This window comes from Plecotus auritus (assembly GCF_963455305.1).
Source record: "Plecotus auritus genome assembly, chromosome: 5".
NCBI classification, from domain to species: domain Eukaryota; kingdom Metazoa; phylum Chordata; class Mammalia; order Chiroptera; family Vespertilionidae; genus Plecotus; species Plecotus auritus.
Genome location: NC_137776.1, coordinates 124,818,125 through 124,835,995, shown reverse-complemented (window position 1 = coordinate 124,835,995; position 17,871 = coordinate 124,818,125). Strand labels below are relative to the sequence as shown.

At 38.3% G+C, this 17,871-nt stretch overlaps 1 protein-coding gene across 5 annotated transcripts in view; it reads left to right on the top strand.

Annotated features, from left to right (window-relative positions):
- Nucleotides 1-17,871, top strand: part of CNTLN (centlein) — a 299,452-nt gene that overhangs the window by 70,762 nt on the left and 210,819 nt on the right. For all 5 annotated transcript variants that reach the window (XR_013960576.1, XR_013960577.1, XM_080667631.1 and 2 more), the window contains exons 4-5: nt 9,805-9,939; nt 10,533-10,712. Coding sequence is in view for 3 of the 5 variants with exons in the window: in XM_080667631.1 (XP_080523757.1) it covers nt 9,805-9,939; nt 10,533-10,712 (315 nt within the window). In the remaining 2 variants the exon portion in view is untranslated. The remainder of the gene's footprint in view (nt 1-9,804; nt 9,940-10,532; nt 10,713-17,871) is intronic.

The following is a 17,871-nucleotide window of genomic DNA, read 5'->3' as shown; positions in this document are numbered from 1 at the left end:
TTAGCAATAGTGATGTGTTTAGTGGTTTTAGAAAGCAATACAAGGAGAATTGGTATATGACATTTTAAGATATCACTTAATTCTAACAAATGGAAAAGAATGAGGGATAGTACAGTAAAGAGAAAGAAGATTCTGCACTTAAAATATTTGGCAAAATATTTGAAAGTAATGGAGAAAGAAATTAAAATACACAATGCAAGAGGATTTGATTGAGTTAGCAGACCTATATAAAGGTGGAGACCATGGGACTAAGAAGATAATAAGATTCAGTACATTCATTCTAATTTTTCATCTTTTTTATTTCATTTTATTTTATGTTTGTAACTTTATTTTTTTATTGTTTAAAGTATTATATAGTAGTACATATATCTCCTTTTTCCCCCCATTGACCTTCCCCCAGCCTCCCCTACCCCCTGTCGCATGCCCTCATCCCACCCCCCACCCCAGTGTCTTGTGTCCATTGGTTGTGCTTATATGCATGCATACAAGTCCTTTGGTTGATCTCTTTCCCCCCCTCCCCTACACTCCCCAGCCTTCCCACTGTAATTTGACAGTATTTTCGATGCTTTAATGCCTCTGTATCTATCTTTTTGTTCATTAGGTTATAATGTTCTTTATTTTCCATAAATGAGTGAGATCATGTGGTATTTTTCTTTCATTGTCTGCCTTATTTCACTTAACATAATGCTCTCCAGGTCCATCCATACTGCTTCAAATGGTAAGAGTTCCTTCTTTTTTATAGCAGCGTAGTATTCCATTGAGTAGATGTACCATAGTTTTCTTATCCACTCATCTGCTGATGGGCATTTAGGCTCTTTCCAAATTTTAGCTATGGTGAATTGTGCTGCTATGAACATAGGGGTACATATATCCTTTCTGATTGGTGTTTCTAGTTTCTTGGGATATATTCCTAGAAGTGGGATAACTGGGTCAAATGTGAGTTCCATTTTTAGTTTTTTGAGGCAACTCCATACTGTTCTCCACAGTGGCTGCACCAGTCTGCATTCCCACCAGCAGTGCATGAGGGTTCCTTTTTCTCCTCATCCTCCTCACCAGCACTTGTTGTTTGTTGATTTGTTAATGACTGCCATTCTGACAGGTGTGGGATGGTACCGCATTGTCATTTTGGTTTGCATCTCTCGGATTATTAGTTTTCATATGTCTCTTGGCCTTCCTTATGACCTCTTTCGAAAAGTATCTATTTAGGTCCGTTGCCCATTTTTATTGTATCATTTATCTTCCTTTCATTAAGTTGTATAAGTTCCCTGTAGATATTGGAGATTAAGCCTTTATCAGTGATAACATTGGCAAATATGTTCTCCCATGCAGTGGGCTTTCTTGTTTTGTTGATGGTTTCTTTTGCTGTGCAAAAGCTTTTTATTTTGATGTAATCCCATTTGTTTATTTTCTCTTTAGTTTCCATTGCCCTAGGAGCGGTATCGGTGAAGAAATTGCTTCGGCATATGTCTGAGATTTCTCTGCCTATGGATTCCTTTAGTATTTTTATGGTTTCCTATCCTATGTTTTAAGTCCTTTATCCATTTTGAGTTTATTTTTGTGTATGGTGTAAGTTGGTGGTCTAGTTACATGTTTTTGTAGGTATCTGTCCAATTTTCCTAACAACGTTTATTGAAGAGACTGTCTTGACTCCCGTTTTATGTTCTTGCCTCCTTTGTCAAATATTAATTGAGCATAGTGGTTTGGGTTGATTTCTGGGTTCTCTATTCTGTTCCATTGATCTATATGTCTGTTCTTGTGCTAGTATCAGGCAGATGAGAACAGTGGCTTTGTAATACAGCTTCATATCTGGAATTGAGATCCCACCCATTTGTTTGGTTGATTAGCATATTAGGCTTTTATTATATAGGACTAGTGGCACAGTGCACGCAACTCGTGCACATTAAAAGGGGATTAATTAGAGGAAATAATTTAATATTGCTATTTGCCCTTTCTCTATAATAGAAGTGTCAGAGATGAAAGAAAATTAGTAAAATGTATATGGAAACCTTCCTCCTGTCAGAGTCTGGGGCGCATCACGGGACCCAGAGTCAAGTCCCCGCCCACCCACATGCACCTCAAAATCGAGTGAGACCCAGACCCGGCTGGTCCCCCCCCATTGGGCTAGATCCAGACCCGGCCAGTCCCACCCTTGCCCCGCGGGTTGGGGGCATAGCCTCAGGTCCCCTGGCCCGGCACCAGCACGGGGGGTGTGGCCTGAGGTCCCCCAGCCCAGACCAGGGCAGGGGGCATGCCTTGAGGTCCCCCGTCAAGCCCCGCTGGGTGGGGGGCATGGCCTGAGGTCCTCCATTAAGCCCTGCCAGGCGGGGGAGCGCAGCCTCAGGTCCCCTAGCCTAGCACCAGGAGGGGGGCGCAGCCTCAGGTCCCCCATCAAGCCCCACTGGGCAGAGGGCGTGGCCTGAGTTCCCCTGACCCAGCACCAGGGGTGCACCTTGAGATCCCCTGTCAAGCCCCGCTGGATGGGGGGCATGGCCTGAGGTCCCCTGTCAAGCCCCGCTGTGTGGGGGGCATGGCCTGAGGTCCCCTGTCAAGCCCAGCCAGGCAGGGGGGCAGCAGCCTCAGGTCCCCTGGCCCAGTGCTGAGGTGGGGGGTGCAGCCTGAGGTCCCCGTCAAGCCCTGCCGGGCGGGGGGTGCGGTCTTAGGTCCCCCGGCCTGTTGCTGGGGTGGGGGGAATGGCTTCAAGTCCTCTGTCAAGCCCCACCTGGTGGGGGGCACAGCATGAGTACCCAAGTCCAGCACTGGGGGTGTACCTTGAGGTCCCCCGTCAAGCCCCGCCGGGGTTGGGGGTGCGGCCTGAGGTCCCCGCCCTGGTGCTGGGGTCGGGGGAGCAGCCTGAGGTCCCCTAGCCCAGCACCAGGACGGGAAGTGCACCTTGAGGTCCCCTGTCAAGCCCTGCCGGGTGGGGGGCACAGCCTGATGTCCCCTGTCAAACCCTGCAGGGTGGGGGATGCGGCCTGAGGTCCCCTGTCAAGCCCCACAGGGTTGGGGTAGGGCGTAGCCTCAGGTCCCTGCTGATTGCTCGTTAAGGCTCCTTATGGGAACTTGGCCTCAGCTGTGGGTGTAGCCATCTTTGTGACGGAGTGGTGGTCAATTAGCATATTCCCTCTTTATTAGATAGGATGGCTACTTTTCACTTCTCCCTGTAGGAAGTAGAAAGGGATTTTTCTCCAATCTTCCCTTTGACAACCAGGCTCAAGTACATAAAACTCATGAAAGGTTGGAGCTCCCGTAGGACTGGCCCTCCTGGACTTTTTAACTCGGAAACATATGTACACTGATCCTCCAACAATTCCTTAATTATAGATTAGGTTTTTCCTACCCTGGTACTGGTTCCCATGAAGTTTTCTTCTGGATTTCTGCTCTGGTAACTTGTGATTCTCTGTTTCTGTCTGTTTGACTCTCCAGTTTTGGGACAGTAGTTTGCCCTATGACCTCAGTTATCTAAAAAGAATTGTTGATTTTCAGTGTGTTCAGCTTTTTCATGAGTTGAATAGGAGAGACAACTTCCAAGTTCCTTACATGCTGGGTTAGAAACCAGGAAGTCCCTTCATTGTTTTTTGTTGTTTTACTGAATAATATTAACTAGCTCTTAATTTTCAAAACTTGTAGTCCATGGAATAGAGTAAAAGTTTAGAATGACAACTCCTTTAGCTTATGTAACTCTTAAATTACTAGAAAGTTCACCCCAATCAATTTAATAACTTAAAAAAATTAAATATATACTAGCCAAAAAAATATAAATGAATAAATACATAAATTACTAGAAAGTTACACAAAACACTATGTTTTTAGCTGGTTGCACAAAAACTTTTATAGAAGTGCAGTCTAATATAGCATAGTTAATTGATAATAGTGTAAAAATAGTCATATAACTTCTTTTGGTAAGACTATTCTTTAGCCTTTTCACTGTCAGTTATAAAATAAGTCATATAATAAATCCCCCTTCTAATATTGTATTAAATAATATGACTCTGCTAGTAACCTATATATTGCATTTAATTAGATGACGATTGCTCTTTAACATTATATGTCCCTATTTCCTTATCTTCTTGGAAACTCAAAAATGAATTTAGGTTCTCAATTACAATTAGTTTTCGTGCCCCTTCCTCTTTCTCCACTCACCATTTTTTTTTACTTGTGATTTCATTACTTATCTGTTTTTTTTTTATTAAAACTTTCATGTCCACTTAAAAGTAGGTTATATAAATAATATATTAACTTTGCTCAAGTATTGCCTGATAGAGTTTTAAGTTTTATGCTGCTGCTCCACCTCTTTTCCTGCTTCATACTCACTATCATTTCTCCTTACTCTATAGACTTCTCTTGACCATGATGTGAATTATTAATTTCATGGCTTATTCATAATAAATTATTTGTTCCAGACATACTTTCTCTTGTCACCCTTTTTACTTTATGGTTCCTCTGAGTTCTGTTTGCTATTTTAATATTAACCCAAGCCAGACCATTAAGAATGTACTCTATCTAGAAAAGTTAATTGAAAAAGTTTCATAAAACTAAATTATAAAATGAACTGTAATTGTATATACCTATGCATTCATTATTTAAAGTAGATCATTGAGGGCTTGTTCAGTTGTTTGGTTGTCCCTCACTAACCCCCTGCCAGCCTGGTCGCCCCACGCAGCCTACTTGTTCAGTTGTTTGGTCACTCCTCACTAATCCCCCTGCTGGCCTGGTCGCCCCACGCAGCCTGCTTGTTCAGTTGTTTGGTCACTCCTCACTAATCCCCCTGCTGGCCTGGTCGCCCCACGCAGCCTGCTTGTTCATTAATAATATGCAATATATAGGTTACTAGCAGAGTCATATTATTTAATACAATATTAGAAGGGGGATTTATTATATGACTAACCCCCCTGCCGGCCTGGTTGTAGGCAGCAATCTTGTGAGGGTGTGAGGGTTAATTTGCATATTACCTCTTTATTATAAAGGATAATATCAAATTTATCAAACTAATTACCAGAATGTGATAGTTTTGGTTAATTTCCCACTGTATCATGCTTTTTTATTCAAAAGTTAACATGATTGAATTTATAGTTCAGTTTCAATCTTATTCATAAACATTTAATAATTTGATTTGGGAGACAGTATGAATACATAGAGGAAAAATTAGCAAGACTAGATAGTATGTTAAGTGTCACATGAATAATGTAGGCAATACAGAAATTTAGAAATGGCTAACTTTCTGTGATAGTTGGGAAAGACTTATGGAGGAGATGGAAATTAATTTAGATGATGGAGGATAAGACTTAGATGAGAATAGAAATATGGGTTATGAATTGTGGATAGGCTATATTTATGGGTCTCTTTTTATGCTGCTTGACTGATGTCAGACTCATTTTGATAAATAGGAAATAGAAATGAAAACCATGTTGAGGTGTCATTTGTATCTACTGGATCTATAAAAATTAACAACCTGAGTCAAGTGTTGTTGCAAATATGGAGCTGTTGAGAACTCTTGAAGTTCATCTAGCTTATGACCTAGCACTTTCACCTCTGAACATATATAATCTAGAGCAATGTTTTTCAACCTTTTATTAATATGATCCCCACACAGAAAAAAATATATTTTAATTCATGAGTCAGTATACACACATAAAATAAATGTTTTATATAATAATAGTTATCCTTCTATGTCTATTAAAAGTAAAAATATAACAAAGTTGATATTAAATATTACTTTTATAATATTTGCACAAAATAGAAATTCCAAATTATACACTGCAAAAAAATAGATATTTCATTTAATATAGTGTGTCTGCTTCTTTCATAAGTATATTCTTTTGGGCATAGTTTTTTTTGGTAAGAATTTGAGCATATCACTTTGATATTTTCTATTGTATTCTATTCCACTTAAAAAATGCTGATTATGATGACTAAATTGATTTAATGAACCATTACTAGATTACAATCTGTAATGTAAATTGAGCAAAAATAGCATGCCACAGAATATGTGTAGTATGGTTTAATTTATATAAAATTCAAAAATAAGCTAAACTGTATAATACATTAAATAGGGATACATAAGGTGTCCCAAAGAAATGTATACACACACATTGAATACTTATAAAGGCAGTGGTTATTAAAATACATTTAATTTTCAAAATTGAGCTATCAGCTGTTAAAGTGTGTATACATTTTTGGGGGGATACCGTGTATATGTCTTCAAACTATAAGGGAAAGCAAGAGAAGAGTGAGAACCAAAGTTTTAGGACAATGCTTACCCCTGTAAGAGGATCAGGGGACATACTAGTACATGAGCCTTCAAAGATAATGATAAAGTTGTGTTTTCAACTGGTTGTTAGAGGTACAGGGCTGCTCTTTTTATTATTTCTTAATACCTTACACACTTACCATAGATTATTTTTCTGTGTACAGTTATGTATCACATAATAACCTTTAGGTCAGTGGAGGACCATATACACTGAGTGGCCAGATTATATGATCTCTGAATGCATAATAATCTGGCCACTCAGATATATATATAAATATATATATATTTATGCACTGAGTGGCCAGATTATTAATATATATATATTAGAGGCCCAGTGCATGAATTCGTGCATGGGTGGGGTCCAGCCAGCCTGGCCAGGGGAAGGGAACATGGGTGGTTGGCCGGCCTGCCTGCTGGTCGAACTCCTGGTTGAGGGGACAATTTGCATATTAGCCTTTTATTATATAGGATATACACTGAGTGGCCAGATTATTATGCGTTCAGAGATTATAATAATCTGGCCACTCAGTGTATACTACAGTGGTCCCATATGATTGTAATGGAGCTGAAAAATTCCTATTGCCTAGAAATTTTATCATAGGCATCATAATGTGGTAGCACAGTGCATTGTGTGTTTCTGGTCATGCTCATGTTAACAAACCTACTGCACTGAGATTCATATAAGGGTATGGCAAATACAATTACAGTGGTAGGCCATACCATCTAAGTTTGTGTAAGTGTATTCTATGATATTCACGCAAAAATAAAATCACCTAATGGTGCATTTTTCAGAACATATTTCTATTAAGTTGTCTATTACTGCATTTAGTGTTTAAAATACTTTTAAGTAGAAGTAAAATAAAATCAATAAACATTATCCTAACTAATAAAGAGGGAATATGCTAATTGACCATCACTCCATCACAAAGATGGCCACACCCACACCTGAGGCCAAGTTCCCATAAGGAGCCTTAATAAGCAATCAACAAGGACCTGAGGCTACGCCCTCCACCGCCCCCATGGGGCTTGACAGGGGACCTCAGGCTGCGCCCCCCACCCAGCAGGGCTTGACAGGGGACCTCAGGCCGCGCCCCCTGCCCTGGCATCAGGCTGGGGGACCTCAGGCCGCACCCCCCCAGTGCCAGGCCAGGGGACCTGAGGCCACGACCCCGCTTGGCGGGGCTTTATGGGGGACCTCAAGGTGGGCTTCCCATCCTTGGTGATGGGCTAGGGGACCTCAGGCCATGCCCCTCACCAGGTGGGGCTTGATAGGGGACTTCAGGCCACACCCCCCACCCCGGCACCAGGCCGGGGGACCTCAGACCACACCCCCTTCCCGGTGGGGCTTGACAGGGGACCTGAGGCTGCGTCCCCCCGCCTGGCTGGGCTTGACAAGGGACCTCAGGCCGTGACCCCACCTAGTGGGGCTTGACGGGGAACCTCAAGGTACACCCCCAGTGCTGGGTCGGGGGACCTCAGACCACACCCCCACCCAGTGGGGCTTCACAGGGGCCCTGAGGCTGCGCCCCCCTCCTGGTGCTGGGCTGGAATACCTGAGGCTGCACCCTCCTGCCTGGTGGGGCTTGACGGGGGACCTCAGGCCATGCCCCCCACCCAGTGGGGCTTGACGGGATCTCAGGCCGTGTCCCCCACCTGGTGGGGCTTGATGGAGGACCTCAAGGCATGCCCCCTGCCCTGGTCTGGGCTGGGGGACCTCAGGCCACACCCCCCGTGCTGGTGCCGGGCCAGGGGACCTGAGGCTATGCCCCCAACCCGCGGGGCAAGGGTGGGACTGGCCGGGTCTGGATCTAGCCCAATGGGGTGGGCCAGCCGGGTCTGGGTCTCACTCGATTTTGAGGTGCATGTGGGTGGGCGGGGACTTGACTCTGGGTCCCGTGATGCGCCCCAGACTCTGACAGGAGGAAGGTTTCCATATACATTTTACTAATTTTCTTTCACCTCTCACACTTCTATTATAGAGAAAGGGCAAATAGCAATATTAAATTATTTCCTCTAATTAATCCTTTTTAATGTGTACAAATTTCATGTACCGGGTCACTAGTAGTGTTAAGAAATTAGAATATAGGAGATGCCCTTGTTTTATTCCTTAGACTCACCACATTTTTCATCCTACCCCTAAATCATACTTTTAGTTCATTCTCAAGTCCTTTAGAGAGTGTTTATTATCAGTAAATATGGAAGTGCAAAATAAATTGAGAATTAGGGATCATATGACTGTCAGTGATTGATCAGTGATGGAGTAAACATTAGAGGTTTCTACTGAATATATTACTTAATAAGAAAACAATGTGCTGGTATCTTGGTTGACAGGCAGATGGGGCTTGAAGGAAGGATGATGTTAAGAGTAACTTGGAGGCTTTAAAAAAGTGTGTATAGCCAGATAATAGGATTTAATAACTATTAGTTGAAAAAATGGATGGATTGACAAAAGTTGATGAAGTTTAAGAAAGAGATAGTATCAGAATATGGATTTCAGTTTTATCATTTAGTTTGAGGTGACAGCAGATAATCCAAGTGGAGGTATTGTATAGAAAGTTGAAAATGTGGGTTGGTGATTGGGAGAGAGTCAGAGCTGGATTATAAATTATGTAGTCCTTTCAAACATAGATGAGACCATAAGCTACAAGGGTGGGTACATTTTCTGAGAGAAAAGCTATAAGGAGAGAAGTGGGAAACTTAAGAATTGAGTCATGGATACATCCTTCAATTCACTATCATTTTGATATCTCTGGCAGGTAAGAAGAATATTCAGTTAAAATTGTGAATGTTTAAATATTCTGAATATTCTTTCTATGGAGCAGGATATTTTTGGTACCAAATCAAACATGCCATTTTTATTCTTCTAAATTATTTACGCCTTCAAAACAACTGTAATTGTCTCATTTAAAAACATTTTCTTTCAAATGATACTCAAAAGTATAATATTTATTTTAGTGAATATGCATTTTCCTTAGATAGATTGTTTTATGAAATTTTGTTTTTCTCTTCTTACACACCTAAATCCCAAAAGTTTGCTTTCTGATTGTGGCTTAATATTCGGTATCTAGTTTTTATCTGGTCTATGTTTTAAACTAATAAATAGATATTGTACTTGCACAGTTTACTTAAAAACCTGTGGGCAGCCCTAACCGGTTTGGCTCAGTGGATAGAGCGTCGGCCTGTGGACTGAAAGGTCCCGGGTTCGATTCTGGTCAAGGGCATGTACCTTGGTTGTGGGCACATCCTCAATAAGAGGTGTGCAGGAGGCAACTGATTGATGTTTCTCTCTCATCGATGTTTCTAACTCTCTATCCCTCTCTCTTCCTCTCTGTAAAAAAATCAATAAAATATATTTGAAAAAAAAAAGCAGCTGAATCTTTCATAAAACAAAATTTAAAAAAAAACAACCTGTGGGCATATCACAGGAAGGAAATGAGCATTGTTATTATGAAAACTAGTTAATCCTTACATTTTAATTAAGATCTAAATCGTTTTAGATGACATAAATTTTTCTTAGAAATAACCACTTTACTAATAACTTCTTTCTTTTTTCAAAGAGAGAATCAGGACTAAAACAGGACATAAATGACCTTGTAAAGCGGAAGATTGCAGTAGATGAAGAAAATGCTTTCTTAAGGAAAGAATTCAGTGACTTGCAGAAGAAATTTAAAGATAAAAGGCAAGAAGTTAAGGTGTGTTGACTTGTACATAGTTTTATAGTACTATTACTTTGAAGTCCTACTTTAAGCTTTATCAGCTTTTGTGGCACAGAAAGTGACAACCTTGGAGGAAAAATTGCCTGAGGCTCTGATGTACCACAGTTTTCTCACATTCAAAAACTCTGAGAAAGATGCTTTAAAGCTAAGACTCCAAGCTTGATAACTTTCAGATAAATAGTTAATGATGGAACTGGAGCTAAGAAAGTAGGAGTGTGAATATGTGGCTTCTTGTAATTAGATTCTGATGGGACTGGCATTATTAATTGATAAAACCCTGGGAGTATATGTCTGCGTGAGTCTCAAAAATAGCTGGGGACAGCATCAAAGGCAGCTTGATCAATTAATGGTCTCTTTGCAAATGTGTACTCATCAAAGCTGTCATCCAGTGAAAAAATATGATCTATCCACCTGCATGAAAAGAGGCCAATAAAAGTATACAGGTGACCTTGGCTATCAAATATAGAAGAAGCTGCTGTGAAGGTAAAACTGCACAATTTATATTTGCTGATTAGTGCTCACCATTTTTTTGTTTGTTTGTTTATCGGCCCTGTGGCACTGTTCTGTAGGAGAGTAAAGAGTGTATACAGAACAAGGAAGAGCAAAACAGACTGGTTATAAAAGACCTGGAAGAGGAAAATGAGAAATTAAGTACCCGCTGTGTTGACCTGCTAAATGACCTGGAGAGACTGAGGAAGCAGGAAGCCCATTGGAAAAAAGAAAAATATAGCATTGATGCAAAAATAAAGGTATGCAGTCAGAATGGAATTCACCCTGTGATTTTGGATCTAACTTCTCACAGGAAGTTTATTATATGTTATTTTCTTTAAATAACAAGTTATATAGTTCAAATCCACCAATGGGACTAGTATTAATTTATATTCCTTCACTTAAGACCCACAGCTTTTTAAAAATTGATGTTGCAAAGCAGGAAACTGACTTCAAATATTTATCTATAATGTAATCACTAAAAAATAAATGATATTGCATTTTGAAAGAAAACATTAGTTTTAGAAAAATTAGTATCATGAATTTTTACTTTTTTCAGGTAGGGCTTAAATTTATAGATAAAGGCTAGAATTCATTGGAATTTAGCTTTAAAACTATTTTCAAGGCCTTTAAAAAGTTTAAAAAGCACAAGACAGTTAAAAAAATACTCATATGAGTTTTAAAGATGGTCTTTTCTTTGGCTTAAGAGGGCCAGTTCATAATAAAATCTTATTTTATAGAATATATAGGTGCAGTCAGTCTTTATAATATTCTTACACTCTTTTGATCAGTATTTTCCAAAATAATATGTTTTTGTGGCTTTCTTGGTCTTGGGAATGTTATGTTCATTTTTTCCCATCAAATTTTAGGTTTTTCTTTTTCAAAGATTTTGTTAGAATGGCCAGGAATATATTTTAGTGCTAGCAAATATGATAGTCCCTTTATGTATACACACATAAAAAAGAATATATAAAAACATACATATATTTATTTTTTTCTTTTCAGCATTTTTCCCAACTGTCTCAGTTCTAAAAATTTGTACATTTTCTGAAATTTTCTAAGTCATATAATTATATGCTGCTTCTTTCCACTCTAAAATATTAATTGACATATAATTTACATATCTTGTATTTAATCCATTTAAGTGTACAGTTCAGTAGTTTTAGTTTATGCATAGTTGAGCAACTATCGCCACAATTAATTTGAAATCATTTTCATCATCCCCAAAAGAAATCCTGTAACCTTAAGCAATCACTACTCATTTATCCTTAGCTCCACAAAGGATTAGTAGATAACCACTAATCTACTTTCTATTAGATTTTTCTATTCTAAACATATAACTGAAATCAGAGTATATGATCTTTTGTGACTGACTTCTCCACTTAGAATAATGTTTTCAGGATTTATCCATGGTGTAACATGTATTAGTGCTTCATCCTTTTTTATTGTTGATTAATATTCCATCTTATAGATATTCTACATTTTTATCACTAGTATATGGACACTTGTGTTATGAATAATGCTGCTCTGAACATTTGTATACAATATTTTGTATATACATACATATATCTTCATTTTTCTTAGGTGCATAACAAGAAATGAGATTACTGAGTCTTAGTGTAACTCTGTCCTTAAGTGTTGGAGGAAATGTCAGATTGTTTTCAGAAGCAGCTGCATCAGAACAATGATAACTATTTGTGTATTGTTGATAATTTTAGGGTTCAGGAGAATTTATAAGCTTACTTTAAAAAGAGGTAGTATATGGACTGTTTCTTGAAATTCTTGGAGTAGAAAGGAAATAGTGGCTTTCTAGTCTCATTACTCAACCTGCATCCACCTGTCATTTATATCTTACACATTGTTGGCAATTGGTATTAATTAAAATGTTTATAAATACAGATGTTGAAAAAAAGCAGCTGCACCATTTTACATGCTGAACAGCAGTGTATGAAGGTTCTGATTTCTCTGTCCTCCTCATCACTTGTTGACTCGTCTTTTTAAATTTTATTTATTTTTTATTATTTTTAATCTTCACCTGAGGGTATGCTAATTGATTGTACAGAAAAGGGAAGGGAGACGGAGAGAGGGAGAGAGAGAGGTGAGAGAGAACATTGATTGGTTGCCTCCCATTTGCAGTCAGATTGAGGATTGAACCCACAACCTAGGTATGTGCTCTGATTGGAATTTGAACCCACAGCCCTTCGGTGTATGGGACGATGCTCCAACCAACTGACCCTCACTGGCCAGGGTGACTTGTCTGTATTTTTGTTTTATTCTAATATATTTATTATTATTATTTTTTAATCCTCACCTGAGGATATTTTTCCATTGATTTTTAGAGAGAGTGGAAGGGAGAGAAGGAGAGGTGATAGAGAGAGAAACATTGGTATAAGAGAGATACTTTGATTGCTTGCCTCCTGCATGTGCCCTGACCAGGGCCAGGTTTGAACCCTGCAACACAGGCACATGCCCTTGATTGGGAATCGAACCTGGAACCCTTAGGTGTGCAATCTGATGCTCTAACCACTTAGAACACTGGCCAGAGCAGGGCATGTCTTTTTAAGTATAGTCTTCCTTGTGGATACGAAATGGCTTTTCGATGGTTTTGATTGTATTCCCTGATGTTGAGCATCTTTTGATATGTATTCACCATTGTATATCTTTGAAGAAATGTGTATATCTTTGGAAAAATGTGTGTTCATTTCTTTTGCATATATTCTGGATACAAGTCTCCTTTTAGCTGTATAATTTAAAACAATTTTTTTCAATTCTCTTAAGTTTTTTTTTTTTCTGTAATGGTATTATTTCAAGCACAAAAATTTTAACTTTTGATGATACTGAATTTATCAACATTTTGTTGCCTGTGCTTTTGTGTCATATCAGAGAAACTGTTGACTGAGCCAAGATCATGAAAGTGGACATACATCTTTATCTTCAGTAGCATACACACATTTTCTCCTATATTGCTCTTTCCCTTTATGTTGTTTTTTTTTTTTATCATGTTATGCTTTTTAAAATTGTGTGCCCTGCAGCAAAGATTAGTAATTTTTATTTGCTTGTCATTTAATCATGTAGGAAATAAAAAGTAGTTACCAAATATGCAGTAATATTGGCTTTTATATTTCCCCACGTATTTTCCTTTATTGGAGTCTCTGTTTCTTCATATGGCTTTCAGTTACTGTCTTGCATTCTTTTATTTTAATCTAAATGATTAGCATATTGCCTAGGACAGATCCAGCTCCATCAGCTTTTGCTTATCTACAAATACCTTAATTACTCTCTAAATTTTGAAAACACTGTTGCTGGGTTTAAAATTCAATGTCAACAGTTCTTTTCTTTTATATCCTTAAATATGCCGTTCCACTGCCTCCCTGCTTCTGTGGATTTTTATGATAAATCAGCTATTAATCTCATTAACGTCCCTTGTATATGACAAGTCACTCTGTTACTGCTTTCAAGATTCTCTCTTCGCTTTTAGTTGAATTTCAAATTTTTATTACAGTGTATCGCAATATGGGTCTCTTTCTATTGATCATACTTGGAGTTCATTGAGGGCTTTAGGTTTTTAGGTACATATCTCTTTTCAAAGTTGGGAAGTGTTTGGTCATTATTTTTTCAAATCCTATTTTTTTTTTTTTGGCTGTTTTCTGTCTTATCTTTTGGGACTCCTATAATGTGTATGTTGATTTTCTTAAAGATGCTTCACTGACCCCATAGAATCTATTCAGTTTTCATTCTTCCTTCTTTCTTCTGCTCAGAATCAATAATTTCACATGTTATATCTCTACTGATTCTTTCTTCTGTCTGCTTATATTTGTTGTTGAACCCTCTGGTGTATTGTTCACATTTTGTTATTTTACATTTTAACAACAACAATTTGATTCAATTTTTAAAATTATTTATTGTTTAAAGTATTACATAAGTCTCCTTTTCCCCCCATTGACCTCTCCCCAGTAGCATGGTATAGATTTACCACAGTTTTCTAATATACTCATCTGCTGATGGGCACTTAGGCTGTTTCCAAATCTTAGCTATGGTAAATTGTGCTGCTAAGAATATACAGGTACATATATCCTTTCTGATTGGTGTTTCTAGTTTCTTGGGATATATTCCTAGAAATGGGATTACTGGGTCAAATGGGAGTTCCATTTTTAATTTTTTGAGGACACTCCATACTGTTTTCCACAAAGGCTGCACCAGTCTGCATTCCCACCAGCAGTACATGAGGGTTCCTTTTTCTCCGCATCCTCACCAGCACTTATCGTTTGTTGACTTGTTGATGATAGCCATTCTGACAGGTGTGAGATGGTACCTCATTGTCATTTTGATTTTCATCTCTCAGATGATTAATGACTTTGACTATATTTTCATATGTCTCTTGGCCTTCTGTAAGTCCTCTTTTGAAAAGTGTCTATTGAGGTCCTATGCCCATTTTTTTATTGGATTATTTATCTTCCTTTCGTTAAGTTGTATGAGTTCTCTATAAATTTTGAAGTTTAAACCTTTATCTGAAATAGCATTGGAAAATATGTTCTCCCATGCAGTGGGCTTTCTTGTTGTTTTGTTGTTGGTTTCTTTTTCTGTGCAGAAGCTTTTTATTTTGATGTAGCCCCATTTGTTTATTTTCTCCTTTGTTTCCAAGCACCTAGAGCTGTATTGGTAAATATATTGTTATGATATATGTCTGCTATTTTGCTGCCTATGGATTCTTCTAAGATTTTTATGGTTTCCTGTCTTATATTTAAGTCCTTTATCCATTTTGAGTTTATTTTTGTGTATGGTGTAATTTGATGGTCTAGTTCAGGGGTGGGCAAACTTTTTGACTCGAGGGCCACAATGGGTTCTTAAACTGGACTGGAGGGCCGGAACAAAAGCATGGATGGAGTGTTTGTGTGAACTAATATAAATTCAAAGTAAAGGAGCGGAGGGGAGAGCAAGAGAACCCTCCGCTCTTTCGGCTCCGCGGGCTGGATAGAACAGCCGAACGGGCCGGATCCGGCCCGCGGGCCGTAGTTTGCCCACGGCTGGTCTAGTTTAATTTTTTTTTGCATGTATCTGTCCAATTTTCCCAATACCATTTATTGAAGAGACTGTCTTGACTTCATTGTATGCTCTTGCCTCCTTTGTCAAATATTAATTGAGCCTAATGGCTTGGGTCTATTTCTGGGTTCTCTGTTCTGTCCCATTGGTCTATATGTCTGTTCTTGTGCCAGTACCAGGCAGTTTTGAGAACCGTGTCTTTGTATTATAGCTTGATATCTGGTATTGTGATCCCTCCAACTTTGTTCTTCTTTCTCATAATTGCTGTGGCTATTTGGGGTCTTTTTTTATTCCGGCTAAATTTTTGGAGAGTTTGTTCTAGGTCTGTGAAATATGCCATTGGTATTTTAATGGGGATTGCATTGAATCCATAGATTGCTTTGGGTAGTATGGACATTTGAATGATGTTGATTCTTCCAATCCATGAACATGGTATGTTCTTCCATTTCTTTATGTCTTCCTCTATCTCTTTTTTCAGCATCATATAGTTTTTGAGTACAGATCCTTTACCTCCTTGGTTAAAATTATTCCTAGGTATCTTAATTTTTTTGTTGCAATGATAAATGGGAATTTTTTTTAGTTTCACTTTCTGAGTTCATTATTGGTGTATAAAAGAGCAATAGATTTCTGGGTGTTAATTTTGTATCCTGCTACATTGCCAAATTCATATAATATGTCTAGTAATTTTTTGATTGAGTCTTTAGGGCAGTGGTTCTCAACTTTCCTAATGCTGCAACCCTTTAATACAGTTCCTTATGTTGTGGTGACCCCCAACCATAAAATTATTGGTTGAGAACTGCTAGCAGGATCGCCTAAGACCATCGGAAAACACAGATATTTACATTATGATTCATAACAGTAGCAAAATTACAGTTATGAAGTAGCAACGAAAATAATTTTATGGTTGGGGGTCACCACAACATGACGAACTGTATTAAAGGGTCGCGGCATTAGAAAGGTTGAGAACCACTGCCTTAGGGTTTTCCATGTATAATATCATATGGGTGAATAATGATAGTTTTACTTCTTCTTTTCCAATTTTAATGCCTTTTATTTCTTCTTCTTGTCTGATAGCTGTGGCTAGCACTTCCAGTATGGTGTCTAACAGGAGTGGTAAGAGTGGGCATCCTTGTCTTGTTCCTATTCTTAGGGGGAATGGTTTTAGTTTTAGCCATTGATTATGATGTTGGCTGTAGATTTGTCATATAAGGCTTTTATTATGTTGAGATATGATCCCTGTATTCCCACTTTGCTGAGAGTTTTTATTAGAAAAGGGTGTTGAATTTTTCAAATGCTTTTTGTGCATCAATTGATATGATTATGTGATTTTTGTCTCTCAATTGGTTTATGTGATGTATCATGTTTATTGATTTGTGGATATTGTACTATCCTTGCATCCCAGAAAAAATCCTACTTGGTCATGGTGTATGATCTTTCTGATATAGTGCTGGATCCGATTTGCTAGAATTTTATTGAGGATTTTAGCATCTATGTTCATCAGGGATATTGGCCTGTAGTTCTATTTCTTTGTGGTGTCTTTATCTGGTTTTGGAATTAGAGTAATGCTGTCTTCATAGAAAGAGCTTGGAAGTGTGCCTTCCTCTTGAATTTTTTGGAGTAGTCTGAGGGGGATAGGTTTTAGTTCTTTGAATGCTTGGTAGCACTCCCCTGTAAAGCCATCTGGACCAGGCTTTTGTTTGCTTAAATTTTTTTGATAATTGTTTCAATTTCATCAGTGGTTATTGGCTTATTCGGGTTTTTTTATTCTTCTTGATTGAGTTTTGGAAGCTTGTATTTTTTAAAGAATATGTCCTTTTCGTCTATGTTGTCCAGTTTGTTGGAGCAGAGTTGTTTGTAGTATTTTTTTGTATAATCCTTTGTATTTCTGTGGGGTCGGTTGTTATTTCACCTCTTTCATTTCTGATTTTGTTTATTTGGGTCCTCTCTCTTTGCTTCTTGGTGAGCCTGGCTAGAGGTTCATCAATCTTGTTTATCCTTTCAGAGAACCAGCTCTTGGTTTTGTTGATCTTTTGTATTGTTTTTTGTTTGTTTGTTTTGGTCTCCATGTTGTTTATTTCCTTTCTGGTCTTTATTATTACCTTCCTTCTGCTTTCTTTGAGCTTTTCTTATTTTTCTCTTTCTAATTCTTTAAGTTGCAAGGTTAGATAATTTATTACCACTTTTTCTTGTTTTTTGAGGTAGACCTGTAGAGCTATGAACTTCCCTCTCAGGACTGTTTTCACTGTGTCCCATAGATTTTGGATTGTTGCAATGGCAATTTAATTGCCATTTTTTTCCATGATGCTTTTAATTTCTTCTTTGATCTCCTTGGTAACCCAATCATTGTTTAATAGCATGCTATTTAGCATCCAAGTGTTT